At 39.9% G+C, this 17,685-nt stretch overlaps 2 protein-coding genes and 1 long non-coding RNA gene across 3 annotated transcripts in view; 1 reads left to right on the forward strand and 2 right to left on the reverse strand.

Annotated features, from left to right (window-relative positions):
- Positions 1 to 10,396, forward strand: part of LOC106026467 (uncharacterized) — a 52,889-nt gene extending 42,493 nt beyond the window's left edge. Inside the window, exons 2-5 of the long non-coding RNA XR_001200100.3 lie at positions 1,385 to 4,889; positions 6,641 to 6,742; positions 7,525 to 7,624; positions 7,851 to 10,396. This is a non-coding gene — a long non-coding RNA (uncharacterized LOC106026467). The remainder of the gene's footprint in view (positions 1 to 1,384; positions 4,890 to 6,640; positions 6,743 to 7,524; positions 7,625 to 7,850) is intronic.
- Positions 2,515 to 5,893, reverse strand: LOC100718836 (granzyme B-like). Its single transcript, XM_013146998.3, has 5 exons — positions 5,697 to 5,893; positions 4,539 to 4,686; positions 3,942 to 4,077; positions 3,529 to 3,786; positions 2,515 to 2,771 (listed from the first exon to the last, which is right to left on the reverse strand). The coding sequence occupies exons 1-5, from the start codon at positions 5,857 to 5,859 to the stop codon at positions 2,610 to 2,612; spliced, it is 867 nt and encodes a 288-aa protein (XP_013002452.1). The 5' UTR covers positions 5,860 to 5,893; the 3' UTR covers positions 2,515 to 2,609.
- A 4,136-nt stretch (positions 10,397 to 14,532) lies between the features above and the next one.
- Positions 14,533 to 17,161, reverse strand: LOC134475461 (granzyme B-like). The gene is made up of 2 exons (XM_063246098.1): positions 16,919 to 17,161; positions 14,533 to 15,912 (listed from the first exon to the last, which is right to left on the reverse strand). The coding sequence occupies exons 1-2, from the start codon at positions 17,079 to 17,081 to the stop codon at positions 15,761 to 15,763; spliced, it is 315 nt and encodes a 104-aa protein (XP_063102168.1). The 5' UTR covers positions 17,082 to 17,161; the 3' UTR covers positions 14,533 to 15,760.
- Between the last annotated feature and the right edge of the window lie 524 nt (positions 17,162 to 17,685).

Raw genomic sequence — 17,685 nt, forward strand, 5'->3', positions numbered from 1 at the left:
ATCTCAACTCAGCTGTCCTAGTAAGGTAACCTGATGCAGTCAGCATACCCCTGTGATGATCTTCCATTGACTTTCATTCACTGTCACTAAGGGTGATTTCAGCAAATCCTATCTTCCCTTAGACATCAGGATCAATCATCTACCTATCATCATGGCCCACATAAGCAGATGACAGCTGCCTTGTTATTGAGGAAGTAAGACCAATAGACCAGCAAATTTCAAGATTGTGGCGATAGAGCTAAAATATGGACTGGCAGTTACAAGACCAGGGCTGCTGGTAGGCTGATGGTTAGGGAATCTGTCTCAGTCCAAGCTCTCTCCTAACTTCTGCATTACATTTGGTCCTCACTATCTTTTACTGGGAATCTCTTTCTTTTTATTTTTTTAGAGTAGGATTGGGACCAATCTACAGGAATACTTTTCAAAGGAGTTTTAAACTACAAACCCATTTCCCCAAAGTAAATCGAACCCGGGAGTATTCATGTATATGACTGGAAAACTTACTAAAATATTATTTTTTGTTTTTTGCTTTATTTATTTTCTTTATTTTTTTTTCCTGAGGAAGGAGCCAGATCTTCAGTAGGTGTTAGGTGCAGGAATTTTGGTTTTCAGGCTCAAGTCAGAAGCTGATTTTTCCTTGTAAAGCTACACAAGACAATTATTTATGAGACTGTGATGTAGCATGCTCTGTAAACAGATGGGAGAAGGCATGCCTTTGAGAATTACATGATCTCAGAGTGAGATTTAACTCTGTACCACAAAAGAATGTAGTAATTTGTGTATTTGAGACATAGAGGCATTAAGATTGAGCCAAATTCTGCCAGGCAATGTGGATATTAGTGACCTGACCCTGCAGCCCAAGGTGGAGGGACTGTTCAGCAAGGTAAACAAAGCACCCACAGGACATTTGTTCAACAAAATGCCATGCACTTTGTTTTCTCTAAGCTATGAACTTCTCAACAAAGAGAAGTTTGGATAATATTAGATATAATGGATGCATCAGTAACCATGATGACTTAAATATTACAGATATCTCCCCTTTTTTTTCTGTGGTGGCCTCCCAGACTCAAGTTTGATTCTTCAAAGGGGGGCACTGTAGTACTGACAGGTATTATGGTTTCCAGCAGGTTGACTGGGTATGTGCGTTTCCTGTAACTGGATTTTGTATGATAACATTTATATCTGTTTCCTTTCAAACAAATGAAAATAAGCCTGCTTCATTATGTTATCACCTATGCGCCCTCTTTTGAATCATTTAGCAACTTCATATCTGAAAAGTGTGTGACTAAGGTCATTTTTAAATCTCATACAGTTTTGAAGTATCATGTGATAATGTTTATAGAAACTGTAAGCAGAAATATAAATAAGATGTTTTATTTCACAGGTTTTCCACACAGGCTTCATTGGGCAATCTGGAGGATGGAGAGAGAGTTAATTTGGAAAGTCTGTGACCATACCAGCTTCACTGGGATCTATGATTATGTTCATCATAGAACCTAAGACCTGGCACTATTTTTTTTTAACTAGGACTGAGCTCAATACCTTGTGATTGCCTGGCAGGTGCCTCGGCAGGTGAACTAATCCCCAGCCTCTGGCCTAGCACTTTGTACACACTGTTACAGAAACTGTTCCAGTATTGTCACAGTAAGGAGGAGATTATATTGGTAAATCCAGGAAAAGTTATGGGAATTCTAATAAATAAATTTCAGTCTACCAAGTCCAGTGAAATTCATGCCATGAATAAAGAGTTAAACCAGTATCTGTAGTTGTGGGGAACCAAGGTATTCCTGGTTCCAGTCAGAACAATAGCTAAGCAGAATAAATGCCACCACCCAGTTCTGAACCAAGGTTTCATTAACTTGTGAAGAGAGACAGGTTTGGGTCCTGGATTGGGAGATTGGAAGAGGTTACAATATCAAATCACGGTGGCCTCATAAGGAGAGTAGTTGGTAGACAGTGACAACTCTCAGAGGGATAAAATTGGGCAGCCAGGTGGCTGTAAGCCAAGGTTAGCCTTGGTCTTAGAGCGGAATGGAGAAGGAAACAAATTTCAGGTGAAGGTAAAGAGTCAGTCAGGTTAACCAGCACTCCATGTGTATCCCGAAAGCTGTGGGAGAGAAATGTCCTGCCAGGAATATCCTCCCTCTACTGAGCCTGATAGGGTCCTGTCGCGACCTCAGTGGTGCCTGGATGAACTCCAGGACCCATGAATTCATCCCCTTCCCCTCTACATGTGACATAAAAGAAGTCACATGTTCCCCTGGAGCCCTAGAAAAAAAGATGTCCAGTTTTTCTTCAGTTGGTGCTTAACTGTAGCCCTTGAAAAAAGAGAGGCTGTGGAGAAGCTAAAGTGTATAAGGCAGAGCTTGGTAACAGTTTTGAGAGGGGATTTGGAAAAGTATTGAGTGGAGAAGGAGTGGAGGAGGCAGAAATCATCAGAACTGTGTCATTGTCCTGCTTACCACAGAGTTGGTCCCCATGAACCCAAGTAAGAGAGCAAACAAGAAACTGGCCTTCCACTGAGATGAAACATTTATTTAGTTGCTGGCATCTGCTCTAGAGTGATTCTAGACTCAGCTCCAGGTAAGATGGTTGCTCATAGAGGGGATTTACTTTACTGTGTGCAGGCAGCTCTGTTTCATCGTTTTTTTTATCCAGCTTAGAAACCATGAGACTTTGGTGAAGATACGCGGTGTTGTTCCATTCTTTGGTCCATAGGAGACAATGCCTTGTGCCACATTATTACACACCAGGGGGCCTCCGGAGTCACCCTGTAAATAGAGAGTGAGTCTGTGAACCAGTGCACCACTTAACTCCTCACTTCCATTATTCCAAACCCCCTCATGCAGTAATGATTGTAAGGTCTGCTTGTGAGAGATAGAGAGAACTACAGGCTGTTACCTGCTGAGCTCTGACTATGGGCATTTTCACTCTTAGAGCCAGCCTTTGTCTTCATCCCCAGGTCTGGACCTCACCCCTGTTGAGTTGTGAGGACCATTCATTACAGGCCAGGGAGGCTGATGACCATGTCTGACAATGAGCACAGATGATGAGCTCATTGACCAAGAGGGCTGCTGTCTCAGAGGAGGTTATAATTCCTGCACACCAGGGAAACAGTTTTCTCATGCCTGTGCATGAGCTCAGGCAATGTGTTACAAAGTGAAGCTTCCAGTGGCTGCACCCAGAATAAATGCCACCACCCAGTTCTGAACCAAGGTTTCATTAACTTGTGAAGAGAGACAGGTTTGGGTCCTGGATTGGGAGATTGGAAGAGGTTACAATATCAAATCACGGTGGCCTCATAAGGAGAGTAGTTGTTTCCTTCTCCAGAGGCCCCTTAGTAAAGTGGTAGCGGCTTTAGGCTTTAGTACCTCCCAGCTCAGGCTTCTCCCTTCTTCTCTTTTCTGGGAGAAACATAACAGCCAGCCTATAGGGTTAAGGAATCCATGATCCTTGGGTCTCCTGGTACTAGATCTGTCCCAAACACTCTTTCCCACAAAGCCAATTGTGGCAGATGCCTCGTCTTACCTTAAACGAAGTATTGTTAATCTTGGGGTCTCCCACACAAATCTCAGTAGCAGGATCATATTTTTTCAAGTGTTTCTCACACTTCTTGTCATTCTGCACTACCATCTCCACTTCCTGCAGTGTACTTGAATGGTTTCCATCTGGGGACAATCTTCCCCATCCAGCCACCTGGCACCGGGTACCTGGCTTTACCTGGGTCATCTCCTTGGGCAGGTTGAGGAGCTGCACAGCTTTAGTCAGCTTGGCCTTTTTCTGCAGCTGGTCGAAAAATAAGTAAGGAAGTCCAGTTCAGTGCATGGCTCCTGGGTATGCACAGTGTGATGGACATGATGGCAAAGAGGGCAGGGGCAGGGTGCCAGTGGGAGTGGCAACCTTTTTGAGGAGAGCAAGAGCCACAAGGACATGTGCCTTACCTTCAGCAGCATGATGTCATTGATGCGTTTTTCCCAATTAAAGTCTTGGTGGGGAAACGCTTTTTGTACACGGATGACCTGCTGGGTGTCCTCTTGTTCCTTGATGTTGTGGGCCCCCAAGGTGACCTTTATTTGGCTGTACACAGAGGCAAGTGGATTGGTGGATGGAGAGCTACAAAAGACACTACCCAGGATCTGTAAAAGCAGGCCACAACTGAAACAGGTATAGCTGTAGAGGGCAGAGTGCTACCCGGCTGAATGACTGTCCCTCCTTCTTAGTACCAAGGGAGGGCACCTTGAGCACCAGAGTTTCTCAGTGGTCAGTGCCTCCAGGAAAGGACATGAAACTGTTTTACTTTGCTTGATTATGCCAAAGTATTGTCCTGGGTCTAGATGTAATCAGGTTTGATTGCCCTGGTTTTCCTTATATCAGGAATTCTTTGGTGCCAACTTGCTTCTCTGCCCTTGGGATATGATGACCCTTTCTCACTCTCACCAGTCCTCCTCATGGTTATGTCCATGAACTCATCGAGCTCCCCAGAAAAAAGGCACTGAGAAGGGTTTCCTATAGACTGTGAACCTTTTTTTTTTTCTCACCCCTTTAAACAGTGAGCAGCTGTCAGCACAAAGTCCTCTTGAATCAGGAAGCCACCACAAATTTTCCTAGATTTCTCACGCCTGATCCTAAGGTAAGCCATGTAGGGGCGGGAGTGGGGTTTGGCTTCATGTCCCCCGATGATCTCTCCTGAAAACAACAATAAGACTGGGTGCAGCCACTGAGTCCTTGAACAAGTATCTTACAATCTCTTAACAGTTGGACATTTGGGAGGTTGCAGTTCCTTGAAGTGGACAGGAACCTAGAGGAAGATGCCTGAACTTGTTTTCCAATGTGCAGGAAATTGAGTCTTGTTCTACAAATCCTTTTCCTCTGTTTGATTGGAGATGACTGTATGTATCAGGGGAAAATAAAACATCTGAAGCTTTTCATCATTCCTCTGCTAACTTTTTACTTCCCTTGAGTAAATAAAACCCTTCTGAGTCCTGTGATGTCTAGGATGATGATGCTTCATCCTGGCAGGCTCTAGGTGTACTGTAGGTGAGGTCTTAACCTCTTTTTAAGGGCCTGACATGTAGAGGGTGTCTCAGATCTGTTCCCTGGCAGCATGAAGGAACAGCTGCAGTTACTGTCTGGTTAGTGGAGCAGTGCAGATGGAATTCTGGAAAGCAGAGAAGTGTGAGTCTGCCTCTGTGGCTCCTACTGAAATACAGAGAAGCCCCTGAAATCCAGAGGAGGAAAGCAGAGCTGGGGAAAGTTAGTAGGAGTGAGGAGAGGCATAAACAGTGATCCGAGGACAGAGATTCCATCCATTGTGGGGAGCTCTGGGCATCTCTGCTAGGCAGTTATGAATGCAAAGACTTTGCCCTCCCCTGACCGGGATGACGAGCCTATTCTGCCCTGTTTAGGAGTACTTGCTATTTTCTTCTTTTTACTTCTCACCTGCATGAACTTTGAAGAAAGCCTCTCTAGATGTGCAAGCTGACTCTTACTGAGGGTACATTACCCACTCTCTCTTCTTGAAAACAAACTCTGGTAGCTTATACAGTGTCCTCCCTGATTCCCTCTGGTGGGATTGGAGTTCAGGTTCAGAGCAATGCTGGCAAACAGAAGGCTCTGGGGGTGTTGCATAGGGACAGGAGATTCATATGCTCTGTGCAATAAGATTGGGCATCTGGAGGGTGGAGATGATCACTCACCTGCCTCTGCTCTGGGGAGCAGAAGGAAGGCCAACAGGAGCAGGAGCAGCTGCATCTTCCCAAGAAGCAAGAAGCGTTTCCAAGTCAGAGCTTCTGAATATTTGTCCATGTTGTCTTTTAGCCCCCAGCAGAGGAAATAGAGGAGATGGCTCAGTGACCTCATGTTTGTCACTGGTTTTGTGGTGCTTTACCCTGAGAGGCTTTCTAAAACAACACATTATGGCCATTGCCTCCTCTCATCATGACACCTTTTGAGTGTGTGAGACCCGTATAATGACCACAGCTGATGAGTCAGATCAAATCATGTGTTCCTGTCCTCACCAGAAACCCAGGTGTGCAAGGTGGGTCTGTAGCATGTGGTATTGGCCAGGACATTCTCATAAACATGGGTTTCCAGTAACAGAATTATCAATGCCAGGTTTCATCAGGGTAGTTTTAGAACCATTTGAGTATTAGGACCATCTCTTGTGCTAGGAGCAAGCATGCTGGAGAGTGAGCTGACCATCTGATGAAAGAGACAGAAACCCAGGAACAAAACTTCAGGAAGGCCACAGTGGAGCAATGTACTTAGGAATAACAAAGCTTGGCCAGCATCTGATCAATCTATATGATGACTCTGACATCATCATAGCCTCCTTCCCAGGGAATCCTAAGCATCGCTTTTTTAATTACAAATATTCAGTGTGATGGAGTAGGACTCTCTTCTCAATATTTTTTAAAAAATGTCTGCACTTGGCATTTTTGGTCTAAATTAGCAAATTGCTGTGGGTCCTTGCAATTCAATCTATGTCTTGACATAGGTTACTCCCATTGCTTTGCTTGTGCTGTTGTGGATCCCAGCAGAATCTCCTAAACTACATATGGTGGTGTTTTGGGGTGTATATCAGAATTGTGATCCCTTGTTTTGAGGGCTCTTTTTCTTTTCTCTTCTTCCCATCCTATAGGAATTGAGAGTTGCCTTGCTCCATGAAATGCTTCTGCCATAGTGTTCCTGTTTGAAGACTGCCTGCCTGAATCACTGCATCCCTGTTGCTCAAGGGCCAACTGTAGGTCTGAACAATTTGATTTGGTGATTTAAGCTTCCTGTTCATGTTTTGTATGTTTTTCTATGAGGAGTATTACACTGGAGAAGAAAACATTCCGGTGTATCTTCCTTTTCAATAGAAGACCATCAACATTTATCAAAGCTGAGCTTTTTTTTAACTGAACTTTCCCAGTAGTAAATAATTAAAAGGCAAAATTTTCTTTCTGACTGTAATTATAATGCATATTCATTAATAGCATTCAGAGAGCTGGAAGAAAAAATAGCATGCATTTGTCTATCTCCCCCAGACAACTGAAAATTTTATTATATATATATTTGTGTTACATAATGATTATACTTATTGTGGGAATTTTGTATGTAATGCATCTTATTTCTTCTTGTCCTCTTCTTGTCTCCTCTCTTTCCCCTCCTTACAAATCTTAGTCCTCTTCTTCTCTGAAAAAAAATATATCACTGTTTCATGTTATGTATCTTTTATTTGGCTCTTTAATTTATTTATACTTTAGGTTTCTTATAAAAGAGAAATCGTGTGATATTTAACATTGTGTTGATTGTTTATTTTACTTAACATCGTGGTCCTAAGTACAGCCATTTTCCACAATGACTCATGTTTATCCTGCTTATAGAAGAGTAGTACTCCATTGTTTACAATGCCACATTTTGAAAATGCATCTATTGCTGGACAGACAAACAGTGTGCTTCTAAGTTATAGCTGCTATGAGTTGTGCTACTATGAACATGGATATGAGTATATTACTCTAATAAAGTTTCTCACTTTTTCAGGAAGACAGGGAAACTGCTATCTTTAGAAGGGAGATAACTGGGCTGAGTAGAAGTTTACTTTGGTGTGACATCCATGTTTGAGTTTACACTACACTTTGAGGTAAACCATAAAATGTGACTGCTCTTTTCTTGGTTTTTCTCCCTGTATGCCTGCATCTCACAGTGCGTACACATTTGGAAACCTTCAGACCAGAAGATCTACCCCGTCTTTCTAATTCCCTATTTGCTGTACTAACTTAAAATGTGTCAATGCTCATGAACTTTTTTAGTGTAAGAAACAGAAATGCTGTTATCCTAAAAATTTTTCATTTATGTGGATTTCTCAGACAGATTCAGGCTAACCTAATTAACCTGGGTGAAGGAACAAGGCATTGGTACAAGGTCAGATGGCTGAAGTTTGTGAAGGTTGAAGGTCTCCCACCAAGCTTGCTTTTGAAACTCCAGCACCTGGCACCTGATTTACATCTGTTTGCTGATGAATAACAAATGGGTGCTATCGTCCTTCTGAAGAAAAATCTTGTAGCTATTCTAAAGGTAGCTACAACCTGGGGAGGCACGTATGGTCTTGGAGCAAAGGCTATGTTGGCATTGGTGAAGCATGGCTGAAGCTATTGAATTAGTTCCTTTCTCAGTGCATCCTGAGCTCATGAGGGTTGTTGGAACAGGTATGAGAGTGTTGTTTGCATAGCCACGAAATGGAACTGAGAGCTCTGTGGAGAGATCTTGCCTGATTTTTCTCTACGACTATCCTGGGACCAGCAAATACTGACTTCTTAGAACCACTCTCAGTCAAGTTGAGACAGGAAGAAGACCTACCTGGATAAAAGTCCCTGTTAGTCCATTGGAAAATCCCATTAGACAAAGACATGCTAATAAATAGAGACACTGAGTCACGTCAAGGTCATTTGAAAGTGAAGTACTAGGCCGAGAGATCTTGTAAAGCAGGTGTGTTCCACACATTGCCTGAAGGATGTAAATGTCTCCCAAAAGCAGCCCCACAAGATCACACACGTTTAGCAATTTCCTGTGATTTTCAGCACTATTTTTTACGATTTGACTGTACAGTGCCCTTGCACAGATGGGGTGACAGTGGAACTCTGTTGGCCTGGGCACAAAACTGTGTTAACTCTACCCTCCGTGCTCACCACACACAGTGCATTCATCAACTGCTATTTACAAGGATGAAGAACACATAGCATAAAAATGTCAAAATTTTTTGATAAGGACCTTGAAAACTCACTAAAAATTGTAACCTCTTTCAGTGAACCATTTATGGATGTATTAGTTTCACGAATCAGGTCAAAGATGCCATTACATTTATGTTTGCATTTTCCCCCTTGAAACAGTGAAAAGAAAAATATAAATGTTTGGATACTCATATACATTAGCTATATTGTAGTTTTAAAGTGTAACACACGACCATTTCTCTTTACATACTGCAGACCAAAAAGTAAAAAAATGTTTGGTGTAAATGGTCCAAATTTTCATACTGGGTTAGGAAAGACCATGGACGCATGAGACAGTTGGGCATGGGGGAAATAAGCAGTGTGTCAGCTTCCTAGCTCTCCAGGATTCCTGGCTGCCCCGACCAGGTGAAATCATGTGCACCCTGCCTGGGCTTTTATTTCTCCTCATTGCAGAGGAGACAGAAAAAAATAAAGGAGGTCCTGTTTCACACAAGAGTTTGTAAGCTGTTTTCTTGATTAATCATAAACGGCTATCATGTTGTAGTAACTTCTATCATCATTTCAGGTGACTGCTTTCCTTTTGTCCCTTACAGGTAGCTTTTGAACACATTTACTTCAGTGATTTCCCTTTTGTGACCTGGCGGATTACTCAGTTTCGCCTAGTGCATACAATGCTCTCAGGAATATCATTTATATATTTGTCTCAGTATTCTGAGGATATGCAAGTGAAATAGGTTTGCTATCTTATTGTGTCCTTTCAATTTGCACTTACCGTATGTATTTCTCAATGCTATCTGATAAGTTTGGACAGAGGTTTATCCACATGCAGGCTGTTTAAAGTACTTGGTTTTAGATAAATCATTGCCAGCCTATGAAGTTAAATTATTTTCTTTATAATTGGTGATATTCTTTTGGGAGAGTGAAGAAGGAAATAACTGCTTAGTGTTCTTAGCCTCATTTTCCCTACGGCTCCTAAGAATCATGCCACATGTTTATAATACTATATTATGTGGATACATCGTGGCTCCATCTAACAAATTTGTTATTATTCACACTATTTCTAATTTCTGATAATATTAAGCAGTAATGAAAGTATAATCTTTATGCTGAGAGCTCAGTGTATGCTGTGTGTAGTGTTGTGTGTGTGTGTGTGTTCCTGTGCCCGCACTTTCATTTTGGTTTGCAGGATGTTCTCCCAATAGTAGAATTACTGTACTGTATTACTGTCAGTTGTCACAAATGTTGCACCAGTGGAAAATGTTCGTAATGTGGGACACTGCACATGTGTGGAAACAGGGACTTGGGGGAAATCTCTGTATTTATCTATCCAGTTTTCTATAAACCTAAAATTGCTGTTAAAAATTGAAGAGTTTGCTGTAATATTAAAAAGGCTCTTTAAAACAAACATAAGCCCAAAGGAACAAGCAAACAAGCCAGTCAAGATTTGTAGAACAGTTGATATAAATAAAGTAAGAGTGCATGTAAAAATAATCATATCGATAACTATATAAATCATAATTCAGAATAATTCATAAATCAGTGAAAGTCCAAGATAATCGGAGTGGGGATAAATGCAAAATATAAACACATGTTCTGTTTAATACATTGCAAAAGTTAAAAGGAGAATGAAAATACAAATACACACAGAATACCAATATAGGTGGAAAAGTAACAGATAGTATGATTTTGACTCCTTCTGCTTAAAATGTTTTATAATAGCACAAGTCAGAAATACTTTTAATAAAAAAGAATATGTGTTCAGCATCTCATTCTCAGAGTCATTAAACAGTTAGTGAATACCATTCTCAAAGATTTCATATTTCTAATATTAATGCATTTTTGAAAATAAAACAATTTATCATGTTCCTGTATAGGATTTTGTACCCTGATTTTTCACCTAATGAAGTGTACTGGACACATTGTTACCTCAATAAATTCATGTCAGCATCATACTAACTTAATGACACACTTAATAACTTTTTCCATTCAAAATAGTGCCTTGATTACAACTTTCTCTTGCTCCTCTTTATTTCTTGTCTGTGGTCAAATAATAGTCTACCTACTCCTTTCATGTCATGTTTTACATTCCAAATATTAGGGAAAACATACAATATTTGTCTTTCTGAAACGTATACTTTCATTTAACTTGATCACCTTCAGTTTCATCATTTTTGCAAAAACCTGATTTGATTCGCTTAATGGCCAAATAATATACAATTGTACGTATACACCACAATTTATTATCATTACTATTATTGTTCTTTTCTTTTAAAATGGAAAATAGAAAACATAACAAAACAGAACAAAGCAGATGACATGAAAACAATGTAAATGACATAGATTATAATGCAAGACAATAGGAGATCTTCCGTGGCTAGCATATCTCTTGTTTTCTTCTAAATTGTTGTTCAGATCTTCAAATACAATGAATTCATACAAAATAATGTAGTATAAAACAGATAGAAATAGAGTAATCTAGGCATTACAGGCCTTCAAAACCAGACAAAAGAAAATCAGCAATAACTGCCATAATGTCTCTTGTTCTCTTCAAAATGGAGCTGTCCATTCCTTCATGTCTGTTGAAATTCAATAATAGAAAACAGACTAAAACTATTCTGAACAAAGAATAAAAACATTACTGGATTTCACAGCATGATGATATGGTGTCAGCAGTGGATAGCATAATGTCTCTTTTTCTTGAAAGTATCTGTTCATGCTATCATGCGTAATATAACTGATTCTCTTAAACTGTTTAGGAGAAATTCTAGACATTGATAAGCCTCTACATGTACACCTATCCTTTCTGTATTATCAGGAAAAACAAAACAAATTACTAGAAAAACAAGAAACAAAAATGCAATTAAATGACGATAGCTAAGTGCCCAAAACAATGACGATAGAGGCCTGCAAATCAAGGTGACAGGAGCATAATCAGGGTTGTTACTTTGTATCGTGATCTTCACAAGAGTTCCTCAGATCACCAGACCCAAACATGCCAAATTGTTCCATTCCTATTAATGTTAACTGTTTTGTTCCAAGAACTGTTAGAGTTTTTATTACAATCATCTTAGCTATCCTGTGTGTTTATACAAATTTAGATATATTTATTTTCCCTTCCTATTTCTTTTCCCTCGTTTTCTCTGAGATACTCTTTTTTCTCCTTTGAGCAGATACTTTCCCTATCACTGTATTTAGTGAGGATTTTGTATCTTTTATACTCTAATCATCTCTTACACTAGGGAGACAGTACAGTATTTACACGTGAGTTTTATTTGTTTCATGTGAGTATTGTTTCAAATTGCATACGTTTACCTATAAATATCTCAATGTGATCACTCTTCATAGCTGAGTAGTACTCCTTGTATAAAAGTACCACATCTTTTTTATCCATTCCTCAGTTGATGGGCATTTAGGTTGTTTCCAAGATCTGGCTAAAACAGATTGTGCTGCTATAAACATGAGTGCATACATATCAGTGCAACCTGATCGTTTCACTTCTTCTGGAAATGTGCCTAGAAGTGGAATATTTGGGTAAAATGGGACTTCTAACCCCGGCTTTTAGGGTAACCTCTAGACTGAACCACATAGTGGGTGTACCACTCTCCTGCACAAACAGTGCAGGAGGATTCCTTTTTACCCACACACTCTCTAGGATTTGTGGTTTGTGGTTTTCTTGATCCTGGCCATTGTTTCTGGAGTGATATGCAACCTCAATGAGCTTTGAATGTGCATTTGTCTAATGAACAATGATGATGAACATTTTTTCATGTATTTACTTGCCATTTGTATTTCTTTACCAGACAACTGTGTATTCATCTCAGAGGCCCATTTTTCGACTGGGTATTTGAGTATCAGGGGATGGAAATTTTAAAATTCTTTGTATGTCCTGGACTTATGTTCTTTGAGAGACAGTTGACTAAGATTTTTTCAAAACTCATGGGTTTCCTCTTTACTCTTCTGAAGATGTCTTTCAACATGCAAAAAATTTTTAATAAGACAAGAATCCAGTTATTGATTCTGGGAAGCATCCCGTGCAGTTTGAATGTTGTTCATGAAATCTCTATTTACTGTACAACTTAACTCTTCAAGATTTCTACCCACTTTGTCTTCCAGAAAATTAAGTTTCATTTTTTGTTTTAATGGGGGCTTTAGATATGTTTTCCATTTTGACTTTAGTACATGGTAATAGGCATGTGTCTACCTTTATTTTTCAGCATGTGAAGAGCCAGTTTTTCCAGCAGCACTTCTTAGAAAGACTATCTTTCTTCCAGTGAATGTGTTTGGCTCCTTTGTCAAGGATAGCGTGGCTGAGTGTGTTGGGAGTTGTAGTTGTATCTTCTAATCTATTCTGTTGATGTTCAAGTCTATTGTTATTTCAGTACCATGCTGATTTTATTGCAGTGGCTTTGTGTATTACTCCAAGTCAGGAATTGTGATGCTGCCAGCCTTGCCTGTGTTGCTGAGAATTTTCTTTGCTACTCTAAGTCTATTCAGGATTCAGATGAATTTCAGGAAAGGATGCTCTAGATCTTTGAGGTACCTAGCGATATTTTGTGAGAATGCCCATTTTCACAATGTTTATTCTTCCTATACATGAACAAGAAATTCTTTTTGCATTTCCAGAGATCCACTTCAATTTCTTTTTTGGGGGGATAATCATAATCTTCCCTAAACAGATAGCTCTTTTGCTTCTTTTGTTAGATTGATTCCTAAGTATTTTATTTTTAGATGCCATTGTGAAAGGCGTTGCTTCTCTTATTTCTGTTTCAATGAGTTTGTTGTTTGCGTATAGGAAAGCTATTGAGTTTTGTGTATTGACTTTGTATCCAGCAACATGACTGAATTTAATTATTATAACCAGGAGTCTTTCAATGGAGTTTTGGAGGTCTTCTATATAGAGTATCATGTCATGTGCAAATAATGATAATTGATTTTCTTTTCCCATCCTTATTTCTTTTATTTCTCTCTCTTTTCTAATTGCTCAGGCTAGTATATCTAGCCCTATACTGAATAAGAGTGGTGAGCATGGATATCCTTGTCTGGTTCCTGATTTTAGAGTAAAGGTTTTCAGTTTTTGGACTTTGAATGTGATGCTAGCTGTTGTATTATCATAGATGGCTTTTATCAGATTGAGATAAATACCATCTATTCTAATTTTCTGTAAGTTTCTTATCATGATTGAGTGTTGGACCTAATCAAAATCTTTTTCTGTATCTATAGAAATGATCATGTGATTCTTATTTTTGGGTCTATAGAATTGGTGGATTACATGTATTGATTTGTGTTTGTTGAATCATTGATGCATTCCTGGGATGAATCCCACTTGGTAATGGTGCATAATCTTCTTGATGATTTGCTTAATTCTGTTTCTCAGTATTTTATTGAGAAATTTTTGCATGTGTGTTCATTAGGGAGGTTGACCTGTAGTTCTCTTTTTTGGGTCTTTCTGTGGTTTTGGTTTTAGAGAAATACTCACATTCATGAATGAGTTAGGGAGAATAGCTTCCCTTCCAAGTTCATTGAAGAGTTTGAGGAATGTCGGCATTAAGTCTTCTTTCAATTTTTTGTAGAACTCCGCAGTGAGCTTTTCTTTACTACTAAAGTTATTTATTTATTTATTTAAAATTTTATTTGAAAAGAAAATAAAAGAACAGATAAAAGGGTAAAAATAATACAGAATTTGACCGAAAAAAAACCCTAAACAATAAACACTAGTTAATAAATTACAGTTTGTTGCCGTAGAAATAGTTGTTTAAGTTACAAAATTAAACTGTACAGAGTAGACATTCAAACACTCAGACTTCAAACAGTTCTGCTCAATGATCCAAGAAAAACTTAGTAATATGGTTATCAATCCTACACACTTAAACATACCTGCAGTTATATCCTTTAGAGCATTTTCTTTTCCTGTCTGCTTTACAGTAGCAATTACACATTTGGGGTTTTATTACTCCTACATTTTTTAATACATTTCACACTAGAGACACAATGTGATTTTTATAAATATGATTTTTATTTATTTCACTTATAAGGATAGAGTCAAGTTGTCTCCATTTACCTATGAATGTCTCGAGATCATTGTGCTGCTATGAAAAATGGGGCACATAAATCACTGTGCTATGAACTTTTCATTTTTTCTGGGAAAATACCCAGGCGGGGAGTAGCTGGATTGAATGGAACTTCCAATTCCAGTCTTCTGAGAAATCTCCATACTGATTTCCATAGTGACTACACCAGTGTACACACCCACAAACAGGAGAGCAATGTTCAGTTTTCCCTACATCTTAGCCAACATTTGTTATCAGTTGCTTTGTGGATGGCAGCTATTCCTTCTGGAGTGAGATGAAATCTCAGTGCTGTTTTAATGTGTATGTCTTGAATGACCAGTGATAGTGAACATTTCTGCATGTATTTATGTGCCATTTCTGTATCTTCATCTCAGAACTGTGTGTTCATCTCAGAAGCCCATTTTTAGAGGGGGTTTGATTTTAGGGCCTTAATATAATTCTTTATATGTTCTGGATATAAGTCCTTTGTCTGAGGAGTTGCTGGCTAAAATTCTTCCCAATTCTCTGGATTTCCTTTTCACCCTGTTGGTGATTTCTTCTGAAGTGCAGAAAATTTTCAATAATATGAGATCCCAGTTGTTGAATTTTGAAGTGTTTCCTATAAAGATTTTATTTTGTTCATGAATTATCTGCTTAGCCCTATGTCTGCAAAACTTCTACCTACCTTGTCTTCCAGTAGATTTCTTATTTACATTTTAATATTTAGATAGTTTATCCAGTTTGATTTTAGTTTTGTCCATGGTGACAGGCATGTGTCTAGTTTCAGTCTTTGGCATGTGGAGAGCCAATTATTTCAACGACATTCATTAAAGAGGCTTTCCTTTCAGTGAGCATGATTAGCACCTTGGTCAAACATCAAATGGCTGAGTGTTTTGGTAGTTGTGTTTGCATCTTCAAATCTATTCTATTGAATCTCAGGTCTATTTCTTTGCCAGTACTCTGAGAAGTGTTTCTTGTAGATTGTGGACTCTTTTTCCTTTCTCACCCCTGTAAACAGTGAGCAGCTGTCACCACAAAGTCCTCTTGAATCAGAAAGCCATCACAAATTTTTCTAGATTTCTCAAGCCTGATCTTAAGGTAAGCCATGTAGGTGCGGGAGTGGGGTTTGGCTTCATGTCCCCCAATGATCTCTCCTGAAAACAACAAGGAGACAGGGTGCAGCCAATGAGTCCTTAAACAAGGATCTACTTATGTCTCTGAACAGTTGGGCATTTGGGAGCCTGCAGTTTCTTGAAGTGGACAGGAACCTAGAGGAAGATGCTTGAACTTGTTTTCCAAATAGCAGGAAATTGAGTCTTGCTCTACAAATCCTTTTCCTCTGTTTGATTGGAGATGACTATATGTATCAGGGGAAAATAAAACCTCTGAGGCTTTTCATCATTCCTCTGCTTACTTTTTACTTCCCTTGAGTAAATAAAACCCTTCTGAGTCCTGTGATGTCTAAGATGGTGATGCTTCCACCTGGCAGCCCTCTAGGTGTACTGTACATGTGGTTTTATCCTGTTTCCTAAGGCCTGACATGTAGAGGGTGTCTCAGATCTGTTCCCTAGCAGTATGAAGGAACAGCTGCAGTTAGTGTCTGGTTAGTAGAGCAGTGCAGATGGAATACTGGAAAGCAGAGATGTGTGAGTCTGCCTCTGTGGCTCCCCCTGGAAAACAGAGGAGCCACTGAAGTCCAGAGGAGGAAAGCAGAGCTGGAGAAAGTTAGTAGGAGTGAGGAGAGGCAAAAACAGTGTTCTGAGGACAGAGATTCCATCCATTCTGGGGTCACTGAGCTCTGGGCATCTCTACTAGGCAGGTGATCAAAGCAAAGCCTTTCCCCTCCCCGGACCGGGATGACTGGCCTATTCTGCCTTCTTTGGGAGTGCTGGATATTTTCTTCTTTTTTACTTCTCACTTGCATGAACTTTGAAGAAAGACCCTATAGATGCACAAGCTGAGTCTTACTTAGGGAACATTATCCACTGGCTCTTGTTGAAAACAAACTCTGGTAGCTTATGCAGTGTCCTACCTGATTCACTCCGCTGGGAATGGAGTTCAGGTTCAGAGCAATGCTTGCAGACAGAAGGCTCTGGGTTTGTTGCATAGGGACAGGAGAGTCATATGCTCTGACTCTGGAGGGTAAAGACGGTCACTCACCTGCCTCTGCTCTGGGGAGCAGAAGGAAGACCAACAGGAGCAGGAGCAGCTGCATCTTCCCAAGAAGCAAGAAGCGTTTCCAAGTCAGAGCTTCTGAATATTTTTCCATGTTGTCTTTTAGCCCCCAGCAGAGGAAATAGAGGAGTTGGCTCAGTGACCTCATGTTTGTCACTGGCTTTGTGGTGCTTTACCCTGAGAAGCTTTCTAAAACAACACACTGTTGCCACCACCTCTTCTCATCATGACACCTTTTAAGTGTGTGAGACCCGTATAATGACCACAGCTGATGAGTCAGATCAAATCATGTGTTCCTATCCTCACCAGAAACCCAGGTGTGCAAGGTGGGTCTTCAGGATGTGGTATTGGCCAGGACATTCTCAGAAACATGGGTTACCAGTGACAGAATTATCAATGCCAGGGTTCATCTGGGTAGTTTTAGAACCATTTGAGTATTAGGACCATCTCTTCTGCTAGGAGCAAGCATGCTGGAGAGTGAGCTGACCATCTGATGAAACAGACAAAAATGTGTAACCCAATTTCAGGAAGGCCACAGTGGAGCAATGTACTTAGGAATAAAAAAGCATGGCCATCATCCACTCAATCTATCTGGTGACTCTGACATCATCATAGCCTCCTTCTCAGGGAATCCTAAACATCTCTTATTTAATTACAAATATTCAGTGTGATGGAGTAGGACTCTCTTCTCAATATTTCTTAAAAAATGTCTGCACTTGGCATTTTTGGTCTAAATTAGCAAATTGCTGTGG

The sequence above is a fragment of the Cavia porcellus genome, unplaced genomic scaffold, assembly GCF_034190915.1.
Source record: "Cavia porcellus strain 051 isolate PalLab524CR breed Dunkin Hartley unplaced genomic scaffold, mCavPor4.1 scaffold_1, whole genome shotgun sequence".
NCBI classification, from domain to species: domain Eukaryota; kingdom Metazoa; phylum Chordata; class Mammalia; order Rodentia; family Caviidae; genus Cavia; species Cavia porcellus.

Bases quoted from the DNA above. Each gene is read 5' to 3' on its own strand.
- LOC100718836 (XM_013146998.3), bottom strand. From the start codon at position 5,859: ATGAGGTCACTGAGCCATCTCCTCTATTTCCTCTGCTGGGGGCTAAAA. The intron at 4,078-4,538 runs GTGAGAAAAAAA...CTCTGTGTACAG, and splicing joins GCTGCTCACTGTTTAAAGGG to CCAAATAAAGGTCACCTTGG. The intron at 3,787-3,941 runs GTAAGGCACATG...TTTTTCGACCAG, and splicing joins ATGACATCATGCTGCTGAAG to CTGCAGAAAAAGGCCAAGCT.
- LOC134475461 (XM_063246098.1), bottom strand. From the start codon at position 17,081: ATGAGGTCACTGAGCCAACTCCTCTATTTCCTCTGCTGGGGGCTAAAA. The intron at 15,913-16,918 runs GTGAGTGACCGT...TGTTGTTTTCAG, and splicing joins GCTCCCCAGAGCAGAGGCAG to GAGAGATCATTGGGGGACAT.